At 53.2% G+C, this 15,904-nt stretch overlaps 1 protein-coding gene across 3 annotated transcripts in view; it reads left to right on the top strand.

Annotated features, from left to right (window-relative positions):
• Positions 1–15,904, top strand: part of ABR (ABR activator of RhoGEF and GTPase) — a gene marked incomplete at its 5' end in the record, with an annotated part of 172,163 nt that overhangs the window by 74,829 nt on the left and 81,430 nt on the right. For 2 of the 3 annotated variants that reach the window (XM_080826219.1, XM_080826217.1), the window contains one exon: positions 4,428–4,612. In XM_080826219.1, coding sequence (XP_080682345.1) covers positions 4,505–4,612 — 108 coding nt within the window. Of the gene's footprint in view, positions 1–4,330; positions 4,613–15,904 lie in introns of those variants that run through there. The other variant, XM_080826216.1, reaches the window with a different exon arrangement.

Genomic DNA, 15,904 nt, shown 5'->3' with positions numbered 1-15,904 from the left:
GAGGGGTACCTAGCTGGCTCAGTCAGTAGAGCATGTGACTCTTAATCTCAGTGTTGTGAATTCCTGAGTTCATGTCATGGAGTTGGGTGTGGAGCCTACTTAAAATTAAAAAAAAAAAAAAAAGAATTGTACAGTGGATACCCATGTACCCACCATCTAGAGTCTATAATTATCTGTACTTTTTGGATGTTTTCTATTTTCTACACTTGCTTTATCACACATCTCTCCGCTTCTTTGAGCATCATCAACCCATCTTGTTTTTTATGTGTTTCAGATAGTAGCACACTTCACTTCAACACTTAAGCATGAATATCATTAACTAGAATTCAGTGTTTAGTAAAATGCACAAATCCTAAGTGTATTTCACAAAGGTGATGAATGCATCCACCTATGTACTCCAAATCTCTCTCAAGATACAGAACATTTCTCTTTTTTTTTCTTTTTTTAAGATTTATTTATTTATTTATTTGAGAGAGAGAGAGTGCACACGCAAGAGGGGGAGAGACGGAGAGGGAGAGGGTCCCCAAGCAGGCTCCCCGGTGAGCACAGAGCCCGACGCAGGGCTCGATCCCATGACTCTGAGATCATGGCCTGAGCTGAAATCAAGAGTCAGACGCTTAACCAACTGAGCCACCCAGGCATCCCAGGATGTAGAACATTTCTATCGCCCAGAAAGTTCCCTGTGCCCCTTACAGTCAACTGCTGTCTCTACCCCAACCCCAGAGGTATCCACTGTTTTCCTTTTCTTTCCTTTTTTTTTTTTTTAAGATTTTATATATTTATTCGACAGAGAGTGAACACAAGCAGGGGGAGCAGGAGCAGCAGGCTGAGGGAGAGGGAGAAGCAGGCTCACTGTCAAGCAGGGACCCTTGATCCTAGGACCCTGGGATCATGACCTGGGCTGAAGGCAGAAGCTAAATGACTGAGCCACCCAGGCATCCCCCTTTTTTTATTTTCAACCATAGGGTAGTTTAGTCTATTCTAGAACTTAACGTAAATGGAGCCATACAGGATATGCTCCTTGGTGTCTGACTTCTTTCACTTGGCACAATGCCTGTAAGAGTTATTTCTGTTATTGCGTGTATCCGTTGTTTTTCGCTTTTTATCGGTGAGCAGTATTCTGTTGTAAGGATACTTAAAGAATACCTATTTTTAAGGGGTGGGAAAAGACTTAGAGACCGAGGAGACTTAGAAGGAACAGTGAAGGCAGTAGGAAAAGCACCTAGGAAGAATGTCAAGGAGAACCATCTGAATAAGTTACAATTAAGTTTGAGTACCTATAACATAAAGCTAAATAACAGAAGCTTAAATCACATGAGTATTTTTCTCTCTCATGTAAAAGAAGTCTGAGGGCGCCTGAGTGGCTCAGTTTGTTAAGCATCTGCTTTTGGCTCAGGTCATGATCCTGGGGTCCTGAGATGGAGTCCTGTGGCAGGCTCCCTGCTTAGTGGAGAGTCTGCTTCTCCCTCTCCCTCTGCTCTTCCACCCCTCCTCCACTCATACACAAGAGTGTGCGTGTGCTCTCTTTCTGAAATAAATAAAATCTAAAAAAAAAAGAAGAAGAAGTCTGGCAGTAGACAGCCCTGGAGTGGTATGGCAGCTCATTGTGCCATCACGAGCCTGGGTACCTAGCTTTCTGCTTGGCTAGCTTCAGTGAAGGCTTCTATCCTCAAAGTCACCTCATGGTTTAATATGGCTGCTGGAGCTCCAGCCATCCCATCTGCTTTCCAAACTTTGGCAACAAGGAGGAACCATGGGGGCAGGGCGAGGAGTGGCGTGCTTTCCAGCTAAACCTATCATTTTTAGCAGCCTTCCTTCAAGTTTCATACATATCCACTTAACATCTCATTGGCTGGAACTTAATCACGTGGTCCACACCACTAGGGAAAGTGGTCTTTTAGTTAGCCACTGGGCACAGTGCCACTGCAAATATAATGATATTTCTGTTACTAGGAGGGGAAACGGATATTGGCTGTTAGCAGCCTCCTCTGCCCTCTCTCTCTCTGAGACCTGGTGGCCAAGCCTTTGTATCCGCAGCTTCTCATAAACTGAAGCCTGTGTTCAGTAGATTTCCATCCTCCTGAGTCCCCAGGGCACCTTCTTTCTCTGAGGGTTGGTTTCTCTGTCTTTTCTGTACCTTTTCCTGGTAAGGGCCCTCCTGGGTCTCTGACGGACTTCCTGGGCTGTCAGCGTTTGACAGGTGGTAGAACAAAAGGGAAAGTATTTAAGAACATTTGCAGAGAGCTCTATGTGTGCACTGTCCTCCACTCCTGGGCCTCTCCCACGGCTGTGGCCGGCACCCCTCCCTCCTGGTCTTTGGTCAGCCTCCCCTGATCAGGAGAGCTGTGGAAGTCGACTTCTCTGGAAGTTAGAAACTCAAAGGGAAAAGGGTGGCATTTGGAGACATACCTGGGTTCAGAATCTTTCTGGGCAGATAGATCTTCCTGAGACTCACTGATAAACTGGGGATAGTAGCAATAGCCTTCCAGGTGTAGCTAGATTGAGAGGAATGGGAGACGCAGGCCCATGGCTGGCCCTCTGATGAGGAGGAATTGGAGCTTACCCAGATCTGGGCCCATGACCTCTGGGAACATAGGTCAGTGTACAGGAGAGTCAGCATGGCCCGCTGGAATCTGAGCTTTTGGCCAGCTCAGGGTTCACCGTACTGCACACCCCTGGCCTTGACTCCAGGCACTCACAGGGCAGCCTGGAGCCCCCTGGAGGAGAGAGGGAGGTTAACAGGATGTCTCATTCCCTCCTTGTGTTTCTCAATGTGAGGAGACGTCACCAGACAGTGGCCCCCCTTCTCCGACCACGCCAGACTTGGGCTGACTGGGTGCTGTGGCTTCTTTGCCTTCCCACTACCCGCCTAATAGCAGAGTCGGCTCACCCCCTACCAGCCTCATGCATAGGCCCTGCGTTCTCCAGCCAGCGGGCCCTATCTCCGTGTACGTGGCTTACACACATTTCCGTGGCTGGATCCTGTGGTTCTTCACATGCATGCCTGTTCTGGGGGAAAAAAATAATAGCTTACATCCTCTGACAGCTTAATGGGCCGTCAGCACGGGGATTGGAGAGAAAGTCAGAGGGAGCAGGTGCAGCGAGCCTGGGGGAAGCTCTTGGCTGCCAAAGGGCCAGATTGGACTGAGTACAGCCGTGGCCAGATGCCCTGGTGACCTGTTGACACCGTTCTCAGGCTGCTGGCTGCCCAGGGGCTGGTATGTTGTGACAGAAGGGGAGGAGCCAGGGCCCCGTGGAGAATTTGGCTCAAACCTGAGACCTGAGCAGGACAGTGCATTCCTCTGCTCATTCATCTCCTCCACACACGTTTCCCGAGATCCTGCCGCACGCGGTCCTGTGGGTTCTGGGCACACACAGTGATGACCGAGACACCCAGTTCCTGTCCCAGGGGCACAGAGACGACTGGGCAAGAGCAACCGAGCCGCTAGAAGGCCGTATTGCTGTCGTTTTGAGCAGAGACGCCAGGAAGACATCTGGGAAGAAGCTCCGTCTGAGCAGATGATGGGAAGAGGCCCAGACAGGGTGAGGGGTGGCGAGAGGGTCGCTCATGCCGCTGCAGGAGAGACCCCTGTGGTGGAGCTTGGGGTTCCTTTCTGCAGGTCTGTGCCCCCGTGGGCCTGGCCTGCCGTCCCCGAGAGGGGCATCCGTGCGTGGGCTCCGCAGCCTGGTCAGGTAAACGGCAGCTCGACTTCCCTGCGGCCTTTTCTTCCCTCTTCTCTGAAGGGAGCCTCCATTGAAATTATAGAAATAAGTGCCAGCTTTTGAGTCTGCCATTAAACCACATCCCTGCCAGGCCTCAGAGCCACCTTCTCGCCCACACTCGGCCAGCCCTGGGCTCCATCTCGCGCTGGGGCCTTGTTCGGAGAAGGGAGGGCTCCCCGGGGGCAGTGCCTCAGCCCTCCACCCCGAAAGCTGCTCTGCGCCCCATGCCAGGGATCGGCTCCGTGTACGAATGGTACCCAAGGAGGAGGGGCTCAGGAAGTGACATCGCTCGGCCCGCCCAACCTCCTTAGTCCCTATAAAAAGCAAAATGGTGACTCAGAGAGGAGAGTTGGAAGCATCCTGCCTCCTGCTCCCACTGTGAATTTTTAGACTTGGAATGAGGCAGGAGGCAAAGGAAACAGCGGCTCGAAATCCGCGGCTGACATGCTATTAAGCAGGTGGCAACAGTAGAGCCGCTCCTCCCCGACTCCCAGCAGCCCTGGAGCTGCAGCCGCGGGGCCTGCTGGCGCTCCCCAGCCCCTCACGAGGCCCGGGCCCCCCGCGCAGCCCCCGCCTGGGCCAGGCCGTGCATGCTGCGGCGGGGGGCATGGCAGCCGGCGGTCGCCGTCGGCGCCCACTGCGCTACCAGTCCCTGGCGGCCCTCGTGGAGGACTCTCAGTGGCCTTTCTTGTTCCTTGTCTCAGACTTCAGCTACGGGGCCGACGACTACGACGGAGAGGGGAATGAGGAGCAGAAGGGGCCCCCGGAGGGCTCGGAGACCATGCCGTACATCGACGAGTCGCCCACCATGTCACCCCAGCTCAGTGCCCGTGGCCAGGGCGGCGGGGATGGCATCTCCCCCACCCCACCTGAGGGGCTGGCACCTGGGGTAGGTACACCTGCTTTTCCTTGGGGGTTGGAGAAGATGGGGGAGTTCTAGGGGAGGGGGCCAGGCAGGCCTGGGGGTCATGGGTCAGGCTCTGGTTGGGATGCTACTGCAGGGGAGCAGGGCTGGGGAAACATGGACCTGGATGTTCTTGGTGCCCTCGTCTTCTCATTCCGGTCCTGGGCCCCTTGCAGACTAGGCTCCCCGCCCCCACCCCCACCTGCTGCTCTCTCTGCCACCCCTGCCTCTTCTACCAGCCATCTGCTTCCCTGGATACCCTCACTTCCTCTCTCAGCTTTCTCTTCCAGCCCCTCTCGAGCAGGATGGGGTCTGGGGGAGGGAACCAGCTCTTCTCTCCGGCCCGGAGCCGGGCAGGGGCTGCACACGTGACCCGTGGGCTGTAGACGTCCAGATGCCGGCTCAGCAAAGCAAGGCTGGTCTCTTTGCTCTCTGCGGGATGGAGTGAGCCGCTCAGGCAGCGTTCCCCGAAGATCAAGGGCCCTATTCTGCCCACCTCTAGAAGGGAATGAGCCCTAATGGTGTCCCCCTCTCCTCTTGTCGACTGACGGGAGCTCTGCTCCAAAGAGAAGCATTTTACAAGGAATATTAAGTACGTGCTTTGAGACAGGCTAAGAGGTTTGCAATCCTTGTAATTAATGCTGCTTCTGGCTGCAGGGCCCGGCTCTGCCTGCAGCCAGCTTGTATAGGGGCATCTAAGCGAGCAAGACAGAGGGGTTCCTGGGGGCTGTTTTTCTGGAGTTGGGGAGCATCAAAGCCATTCCTCCATGTGGGGGTGGGGGTGGGGCTTGGAGGGCCCAGTCCTGCTCAGTAGAGGGCTTATCCAGGTATGTTTTGGGCAGGGGACCCTTTCTTCCATCCTTCCTGAGGAGCAGGCACTGAGGTATCGGGGAGTACTTGTTCCCATCCTAAAGGGCCCAGCAAGCCCCACTCCAGCAGGGGGCCTGCTGGTACTCTACCATTTCTGGAGAGCCCCCTGCTTCTTTCCCTCCCAGCCTCCTTGGCCACCCTCCGCCCCTCCACAGAGCTCTCACCCCCTCTTCGCACACCGGGGTGGCTGTTATAGCCTTTGGCAACAAGGGCCTTGGCAACCAGCTTCCCACTTGGGGGAAGCCACATTGTTGCCATGGCAACAGAGGCCGAAGCTGAGCTTAGTGGCTGCCAGGCAGTGCAAGTTTGGAAAGATGGTGGGGGCAGGTGGGAGGTGGAGGGGCTGGGTGAGGTTCAGGACCCCCATAGCCGGCATTCTGTGCTGTTTTCCTGTCATCCCTAAGGAAGGTGAGAGACCACCGTCTTGGACAGGCAGGGGAGGGTTTTCTCCTGATGAAGGAAGGAGTATTCTGGGACCTGAACTGAGGCCAGCCAGGGGAAACAAGGAGAAAACCCTTGCTTCCCATCTCTGCCTTCGGGTCTCTGACCTAATAGAGCTCAGAGGACCCCTGGAGGACTCAGCTGTTATCCCCACTAGGAGCAGGTGCAGGAAGATTCATGGGAGGACCCAACCCAGGGCCAGGAATGCTGGCTGAGAGCTGAGAACGTGTAGCTAAGTAGAGCTGCTCGCTGGCAAGAAAAGTGCCTTTGCCATCTTCTTCTCCCCTCTCCGCCTTCCTCCTTGCTCCCTGTCCCGGCTCCTTCCCTCATCACATGACCACCTTGCTTGTGCGCTTGCCCATCCATTTTTAGATTCCTTGGTGAAAGGTACTGTTGGGTGTTTTCTCCAGTGAAACAGGCACAGCAGGGGACCCACCCCACCCCACCTCCCTGCCTGGAGCTCCGAGGCTTTGGGGCAGTGACTTTTTTTCACTTTGTGGCTGCTCATTTTGCTGGGTGGCTTAGGAGGGAATAACATGGTTTGAGAACTTTGAAGTCCAGAGATGCTACAGTGAGAGCTGATGAAAGGGCTTGGGGCTTGGGAACCCCAGAGTTGAGTTTTTACACCATTGGCTAGAAGACATGCTGAGGGTGGGGAGTATTTATCCAACCTGGGGATCCTGGTGAAGATTGCAGCCTGGTGCACCCCCTGCCTGCAGGCCTTCCCTCCTAGAGTTAGTTTGCATTTCCCCCCTTTCTGCTGGATCACTGGCTCCACCTAGTGGACTCCACAAGTATTGCTGTTTACATTGTGGTGCTGGAGAGAGTTGACACACCCCTTCCTGAGTACTTGGGGGTTATTTTGGTTAAAAAGAAAAAGACAAAAACAAACAAACAAAAAGAAAACCAAGGTTTCTGCTGCTTGGCTCTGTTCATTTGGCCAGGCAGGGCCCCTCCCTGCCAGGCTTCCTGTTGGGGCCTTAGGAACCAAGGGGACTTTTGGACTAAATCATACAATTGTTCTAGATATTCAGATGTCTGGCCTCTGGCAGCTGGGCATTTCATACCCAATTATGCCGCCAACTTGTTCCGGGAAGCCCAAGGTTTGGTCTTTGTATTTGGTCAGGGTACTCCAGAGAAGCAGAACCAATAGGATCTGTATGTAGATCTAGATCTGTAGAGAGATTTACGATAAGGAATTGGCGCACGTCATTATGGAGGCCGGGAAGTCCCAAGACCTGCCATCATCAAGCTGGACACACAGGAATGATGTATAGTTAGTTCTAGGTTGAGCCTAGAGCCCTGAGAACAGCAGAGGCCAGTGGTGTAAGTTGCAGCCTGAAGCCAGCAGGCTCAAAATCCAAGAAGATCCGGTGTTTCAGGCTGCGTCAGAAGCCTGGAAGAGACTCACGTCTCAGCTCAACTGGCAGGGTGAGTTCCCTCCTATTCAGCCTTTTTGTTCTATTTGGGTCTTCAGTGGAAAGATGAGGCCCACCGCCCACATTAGGGAGAGCAATCTGCTTTACCCAGATTCAGATGTTAATTTCACTCAGAAACGCTCTCACCAACACACGCAGAATAATTTTGACCAAATGTCTGGGTACCCGTGGCCCAGTCAGCTTGACACATGAAAGGAACATGAGCTTTGCCTAGATGAACACCTGCTACTCTCTAGCTGTAGGATCTGGAAAAGTGACATAACCCCTCTGAGCCTCACTTTCCTCAGTTTTATTTCTTTTTATTTTATTTTAAGATTTTATTTATTTGAGGGACACCTGGGTGGCTCAGTTGGTTAAGCCACTGCCTTCGGCTGGGGTCATGATCCCAGGGTCCTGGAATCGAGTCCCGCATCGGGTTCCTTGCTCGGCAGGGAGCCTGCTTCTCTCGCTGCCTCTGCCTGCTTGTGTGTACTCTCTCTCTCTCAAAAAAAAAAAAAAAAAAAGTTAAAAAAAAAAAGATTTTATTTATTTGAGAGAGAGAACAGAGGGTGGAGCAGAGGGAGAGAGAGAATCTCAAACCGATTCCACACTAAGCATGGAGCCCAATATGGGGCTTGATCTCACGAGCCTGAGATCATAACCTGAGCCGAAATCAAGAGTTGGATGCTTAACCGACTGAGCCACCGGGGTGCTCCCTTGCTACTCTTTCTAAGTAAGACCAACTCCCCGAAGGGGTGGTGAGAGGAGGGACTGGGATGCCTCAGGTAAAGCCCGCAGCACTGGCTCATACTCATCCTGATGCTCCGTCCTTTGTGACTGGGACCTACAAGACTTTTCTTGCCAAGAAAAGTTTGGAGCCAAGACCATTGCAAGGACCTAGGCTCATGGCAATTGCTAGACAACAACTGAGTCTTCCTTTTGCAGCCTCCTTTCTGAGGTTGGATCAGTCCTGCCAGGTGTGGGAGCCCAGATGAAGCCAGGTCCCTGCAGTGTTGGCAGGACAGACCCATACTCCTCCCTCCCTGCCGCACCCCTACAGCCTTGCCCTGCTGCTCCTATGGTAGATATGCCCCAGCTGAGCAGAGCTCCTTAGTAGGGCCAGGGCCGCCTACCAGTGCTGGCTCTATTCAGCTGAGAGTCCTGTGCCTGGTTCCACCTTGGGAAGGAAGGGCAGGGACTCTTGATCTCAGCTAACAAGTGGGGGCCGGCTTTCCTCTGCTAGGACCAGGGTCTTACAGAAAAGCTTACTCCCCCCGAGCCATAGACTCCTCTGTCACCCCTCTTGAGAGGCACCCTAAAAAGCAGAAGCAAGGCAAAGATGTGGGTGTTGTCTCAGTGCTAGAGCACTTACCAGCTGTGCGACCCGAGGGATGTCACTCACCCTGTCTGGGCTCCAGTGTACCAATCTGTAAATGGAAGATACTCAGAATTTCCTCCTTCCTGACCTCACGCAGCTGTCGGGAGGTTTCCGTGCAACGGGGTTAGGCAGAGCTCTGTGCAATCATGAAGTTTGTACATGTGTGGCTGGGACTGCTCCGTGTCAGACTCATTCTGTAGTTCCTGGGGTACCCAGAGGTGGTTCAAATAAGAGGCTGAATTGAGGGGTTCAGACTTTATCTAGCAGGAGAATCCAAAGTAAGGGTGGCAGAGTGTTGAAGGGATCACCGTTGTCCTCTTGGCCTCCCCAACCACCAGCCACCCCCCCCCCCCGCCCCCAACGCTTGGACTTGCCCTGAGCCTAGTTTCTCCAAGGAGTGCCTGCTAGGGCTTTCTTTTGCTTAGATGATGTGCTGGAGAGCCTTCCGCCCTCAGGGCTGTGGGCTGGTTGCTTCTGCCAGGAGGGCCTCCAGACCCCTCCTGTCCTGCAACTGCAAAGAGAACGCACAGAAACACTAAATGCAGGTGCTGTTAAAGTACTTTATAAACACTCGCTTGCTTCGCCCTCACCGCGACCCTGTGAGGAAGGCACCACCATTGCCCTGTGTTAAGCTACGGAAACTGGGGTGCAGAGAGGTAACACCACCTACCCAAGGCCCCCCAGCTGGTAAGTGGTAGGATCCTCGCCTCGGCCACTCTCTGTTACCTCTCCCGAACAGGAGCCTTTGCGCCTTTGTTCTACCTCTTTCTGGCCGTGTGGCTTTGAGCAACTTGCAGGCTCTTGGTACCCTCGGCTGTAAATGAGGACAAATGCCTCCCATGCAGAAGGGCTGTTGCCAGGACCAAGTGACACAGGACCTGTGAAAACACCTCGTGCCGGCCACACAGAACACTGCTTCCTGAGGTGGGAGTTGATTCCGGATCTCTCCTGGGATCTGAACCCGATTTTCCAGGAGGCCCCATCTCAGTTCCCAGAGGTACTCCTGCCTCGTGAAGGCCCCTGAAGGGAGAGGGGAGAGGGGCACCGCTGTGAAGGATTCAGGGGGAAGAGGGGCACAAAGCGGAGGGCCCAGCTGCTGGGAAGGAGGTGAGAGTGGACTTGGGCTCTTTGTCACTTGGCCACAATCTGCCTTCCCTTCTCCCCAGCCCCCACCTCGAAGGTGTTCCCCTTAAGCCCACCTTGCTAGACACCAAGCCACTGCCAGGAGCTTGAGAGCTGAGCAGGGAGGGGAGTGCTGGGAAATCGAGATACAGCCACGGCTTGGCCTGCTGCACTGGGCACTGGTGGGTGGATATTAACCCTTCCTCCCTCCTCAGCCTGGTTTCCTTTGGTAGGACTGTGCTCCTTTCAGCCCTAGCACCCCACGTCATATGACCACATGCCATAGGAACCATCCATCCCATCGAAACCTCGTGATTTGTCTTCTGGGGAGACCCTTTGCCTTGCCCTGTGAGCATTCATGTCTACTCACTAATTATTTTCAGAGCACCCACTTTTTTACAAGAGATTGTTCCAACTGATGGGGAATTTGCATGCACAGGGACTGCCTCCCCACCCCTCCACATACACTCTATTTCAAGGCCATCTATGCAACAACCTTGAGAGATATCCAGCATCCCAAGGGAGGGGTCATGTGACCTCAGGTAGGGGAACCAGGGAGGGGAGTCTGGGGGAGGCAGCCTCAGATAGCAGGAAGTGTTCTGCCTGGGCACTGGTCAGGAAGAACATTCTAGGTAAAGAGGGCTATGCAAGTTCTGGAATGTGGGGAAATCTCTGGAAGTTTGAGAAAAGGATAATGGTCTGCTGGGTACTGGGTTCAAAGGAAGAGGTGGGAGGTGAAGCTGGGAGTGAGCTAGGGCCCCCCACTTCTGTGCTCCCTACACCCTACCACCCCCGCCAAAGAAAAGGAGACTAGCTAGTGCCTAACAAGGGCTGACACTTGCCAGGCACTGCCCTACATGTACTAGTCCTCATTGCAACCCTGGAGTTGGTACTGTAATCCCATTTTACAGACAAGGAAACTGGGACCCTAGAAGTTAGAATGACTTGGCCAGGGTCACACAAATGGCAAGAGGCAGAGTGAGGATTGAAATCCAGAATCTAGGGAAGTTCTTTTTCCTTTGTTTGTTTCACTGCATAAATAGTGTCATGTACTGACTGACACCCAGCATTTGCTTTATGTAATTAAACTCTATGTATGATTTTTGGAATGACTTCTACAACAGAGGAGGAAAGGCAGAGGAAGGAGCACAGTTATCAGGAAGATGATGCATCTGATTCTGTCTTTGGCCTTAGCAGACTCTGCCTACTCCTGGCACTGGCCCCTTTGGAGCCAGTTCTTATTGGCCCAGAGTCTCTTGAGCTCCAGCAAATCTGGAGGTGAAGCTTCAGCTTTTGCCCAGAAAGTTGGGAGGGCTGGGAATTGTCAGAGAGGAGGGAGAAGAGGCTTCTAGCCCAGGATGAGGCCTGAAGGTGAGAATGGCCCGGCCCATTAAGGGGAGAGTGAGTAGGAGACTGTTGTCAACAGTTGGATTGGCTGAGTTGCCAGCAAGGGCCCCACTGCCCTTGTTTGGGCTGACTTGGTGGCTTCCTGTGGGCACAGAGGAGCAGTGTTTTAGAAAGAATAATCTGATGTCACCGGGAGGTATGACTGTTGAACAATGGTCTCCTCATTCCCTGCTTAAAACCCTCCAGTGCGTTCCTTTTCTCTTTTCTCCTAGTGGCAAAATCCAGCTCTTAGCATGCTGTTAAGGCTCGGCTGGATCTGACCACTTGACCCCTGCCCACTTCTGCGGGTCATTACCAACCTCTCAACTAGAATGTGAGCTCCAAGATGGAGCTTTGTCAGTTTTGTAACCAGATGTTTGTTCATCCAAAAACTAGTGCCTAGAACTGTGCCTGGCATCTAGTAGATGCTCAGTAAATGTTGGCTGAATGATTGAACGCACACTCTTCCCCAGACTGAACTCATTTCCTGTGCTCACATAGTCCTGTCTGTCTTCCCCCGCTGCGCCTGCTGGCGTGGCTAACCCCTGAACATTTGGGGGTATGAATTTCAATGTTGCCTCCTCCGGAGAACCTTCTATGACTCTCCCTTTGCTGCATCAGCTGCTCCTGTCTTGTGCCCCCAGAGCTCAGTCTACTTTCCCAATCGTAGCACTTGCCACACTTCTTTTTTTAACTTCTTTATTTTCCCTGGTTACATCACTGAAAATTCTAACTTTACAGAAATATGTAATGTAGAAAGTGAAAGTCTCCTGAAGTCCCATTCTACAGACAGAACTTTTGTGAAGAGTTGGTTGTATACTTCTCCTTATATTTCCATGTGACATATTAGATATATGCTCCCCCCCCCTTAAATCATACTGGTACTGTTATGTAATTTACTTTCCTTATTTTACTTAATAAGTCTTGGACATTTTGTACATCAGTAAGTAAAGATCTACCTCACTCTTCTTTCTTTATGACTTTATGAATATCCCATTAGTCACTTAACCATCCCCTTCTGCTAGACATTTGGCTGTTTCTAGTCTTGCACTGGTATAAACATCACTGCAGTGAATATCTTTGTACAGAGATCTTTGTGCCCTTGGTAGGAATGTGTTTGCAGAAAAATCCCTTAAAGTGCAGATGCTGGGTCAGAGGATGTGAACCTTTAAAATCACGGTAGATATTTCCACGTTATCCTTTCAGGGAGAGTTGCACTTCAGCCCCATAGTTCTGAGATCGTGTCCTACTCCTGGTACTGCCTTGGCTCACGATGGTCAGTCTGTCCCCAAGCCTGTCAGTTCCATAGAGGGAGACATAGTGTCCCACTGCGGCTGCATTGTGAATGCCCAGTGCACAGGAGGCCGTTAATAAATACTTACTGATTTAGTGGCTAAGAGAATGAGGGATGGAGAATGAGTATGAGGGAAGGCTGTTGGGTTTGGGGAGAGGAAACTCTCAGTGGCTTTGAAAGTGTGCGTTTGGCAAGTGTCAGAAATCTCAGTGAGTTAAGCATCTGACTCTTGATTTCAGCTCAGGTCATGATCTCAGGGTTGTGAGGTCGAGCCTCATGTCCGACTCCACGCTGGGTGTGGAGCCTGTTTAAGATTCTATCTCTCTCCTTCTCCCTTTGCTCCTCCCTACCTCCCTCTTTATAGAAAGGAAAAGAAAAGAAAAGAAAAAAGAGAAAAGCTCAGTAAGTGACCCATGGGGCAGTCCATGCCTCTCACCCTCCATAGTGTGGTTCCAGCCTACTTCTCCAAGTTTACCTCCTGCCCCATTTCTATTCTGTCCTCCCTCTGTGTTTGCTCACCAGAAGTTCTCCTTTCTGGCCTTCCTCCCTTTGCCTGCAAACGCTTCCCCTTTTCCAGCTACTGCTCAGAAGCCACTCTCCCGAGAAGCTTTTTCTCTAAGGCAGGAATACTGCTTTGTCCTGTGCTCCCACTGTGGTGATCACCAAGACACTGTCTCTTTTGTTCCTGTGGCCTTCACTTCCCATAGGTTGAGGGCACTCTAACCGCTGTGTCTCCGGGATCCGTGTTCGTAATGCCAGGCTTCACTGGGTATGAAGGGGCAAACACTGTGACCAGGTAGATAGATAGGCGAGACCAGGGCTCGAAATGGAGTATGATTGTGACCGTGTAGGGGTGAGATGCTGCAAACTTTGGTTGGGGTGGTGGCTTTAGAAGAGGAAAAGAAGGCAGAACCAAAGGGACTCGGTGAAAGGGATGTGGGGAGTGAGGGAAGGAAGAGTCGCAAGATGGCGGCCCTGCCAACAGAAGTGGAGAAGCCAGAAGGGGAAGCTGGCTTAGGGAGGGGGAAGGGTCATTTGCTCTGGATATGTGGAGTCGAGGGGCTGTTGGCGGGACTTCCAAGTGAAGAGAGCCAGCCGACAGTGGAGATGTTGTGCTTGGAGCTGAGCAGGTTGCTGGAGCTACACGTGGTGACGGGCCACCATCGGCCGGGAAGCGAGAAGGGAGGAGTTCGTCAAGGGGAGAGAGCAGCAGGCTGAGGCCGGGATCCTGAGCGGGTGACTCCAGGAGGCAGGAGAAGGAAGGGCCCACCTTAGCCGGAGCGGTCAGACTGCCGAGGCTTCGGAGTAGGAGAGAGAGGCCTCTCACTTCAGAATAAGGCAGTTTGGAGACCTTTGGAGCAAGCTGCTACTCTGGAAAGAGGTGCAGGAGCCAGATTGAGGCAGTGGAGTGTGGAGGATGCAGAAAGGAAGCTCAGGTCCAGGGCTGGCTCAGGGCACTCGGAGGGGAAAGGAAGGGGAGCGTCGCTGGGACTTGTGAGTCATTCCCACCCCCCCGGGGGGGAGGACTGAGGGCCTCTGAGTGGTGTCTGTGTGCCCGATGGCGATGGAAGGGCATTCTCCTTACTCACTGGAATTTCCAGCCAACTGGGGTGGGGTGGAGCAGAGACGCCTTGGATGTTTAGGGAGCAGCTTCTGAGAGGTTCCAGGGTTTGGGGAAGAAGTGGGTGTTGATCTGGTTGTGCTGGTTATGGGCGTGGGGAACGAAGACCGGGCTACTCCAGGAGACTTCCAAGGGTATTTCATGCCCCCTTGGGCAGGGAAAGGGACACAAGAGGGACCCTTGGGCTCTCAGGCCCTTCTCCCATTCCACCTGCTCGTCTGACTCATAGGGGCAGCCCTGCCATGCTCTTGAAGCTTGCAGGGTAGGAGACAGAAATGGTGGCAGAGAGCCCTGGCGCTGGCACACTTGTGCCCTGGGGAATGCCAGGCCCAGTTGTTCCCAAGCCCCGGGAGCAGCCTCACCCGCCCAAACCAAATGAGGAATTGTGGCTGAAAGGGCCCTTCAGATGTGCTCTGGCTATTTATAACCCAAGCCGGGAAGGGACAGGGAAAAACCAGGGACCGAGGGAGGGAGCGGGGTGGAAGGTGGGGTGTGCGTCTGTGGAACCCTGTCAGCCCTGAGGCCCCAAGAGCCTACCCCAAACCCCTCCATCTGTATTTCAGCTTTAGTGACAGGGAGTCAGCCGCGAGGACAGATTCTCTGCTCTAACAAAATGGCGGGAGCCCCATCTCAAGCTCAGAGCTCCCACAGACCTTTTGGGGGGTTGGGATAGACCATTTCCATTCTTCTCTATTTCCCTCTTCTCTCTTCAGCCCTCCACCCAGCTTGGAGGCTCAGCCAGGGGCCCTTTCTCAGTTGAGGTGCCCAGTGGAAAGGAGAGGCAGAATGGCACACAGTTGACCTTCCTTTGGAACTCCTTTCCAAAGAGTTTGAATCCTCCCCGCTGTGGCCATTACCACCTGATGGGGCGTAGGATGTGTCCCTAAGGAGGCTGGTGATAGATACACATACCAGTGGACAGTTCAGACACCGCATTGCTAAGAGCCACGCTGACTGGTTCCAGCAACTGTGTATTGACTGGGAGAGAGAATTGTGAGCTAGAAGCATCAGGAAGATTTCAGGGACTCCCTGGCTGGAGACATTGTGGAGGGGCTGGTCGGAGACTGAGGGGGTTGGCTTGAGTGGGGCTGAAAGGCTCACCACCAGAACCCTGAACTTCCACTTGGTCTACCTGGGTGGTGGCACTGATGATTCGGGTCTACACGGGGACGTGGTGGGTTGGTCGTGTGTGACGCTGAACTGGATTCCAGGATGCCAGTTCCGGTGAGGAAGTGAGACAGGGGGGATATTCAGGGAACACGACCACCACCCTGTGTCTCCCGGACCCACACAATTCCCAGCACCCCTCAAAGAAACAACCAGCTGCAAGAAGGCAGCAGCCTTGTCTGTGGGCCTGATTCAGGTCACCTGTGTGTTTCATTTAGACATTTTCTTTGGTTTTAACATCACTGACCTGCCACCATTTTTAAATGGAGAGATCGGCTAAAAATCTCCATTGCCAGCTTCTCTAGGACAATCAGAGGTGGCGCAGCCCGCATTGTCCCAGCAGCCAGCAGTGGGAGCTGGGTGGTGGCTTTCCCCTCCACCCAACAGCCCCTCCCACCCCCCACCCCCACCCCCATGCCTACCTTTGCCCTAGGTGTTGTGTGGTGAAAGAGCTTTTCCCAGGGGCTGCCCCTGAACGCCTCCCCCAGGGGAGTAAAAGCATTCTCCTCTCTAGCTGGGGCCTACACAGCCGCAAACGTAAACTTCTCTGTCTGGATGGGCTTAGCCTCTGCCGCCCTTG

Source organism: Martes martes, assembly GCF_963455335.1.
Source record: "Martes martes genome assembly, chromosome: 16".
NCBI classification, from domain to species: domain Eukaryota; kingdom Metazoa; phylum Chordata; class Mammalia; order Carnivora; family Mustelidae; genus Martes; species Martes martes.
The sequence above is the reverse complement of the archived record's forward strand: the minus strand, read 5'-3'. Positions and strand labels throughout refer to the sequence as shown.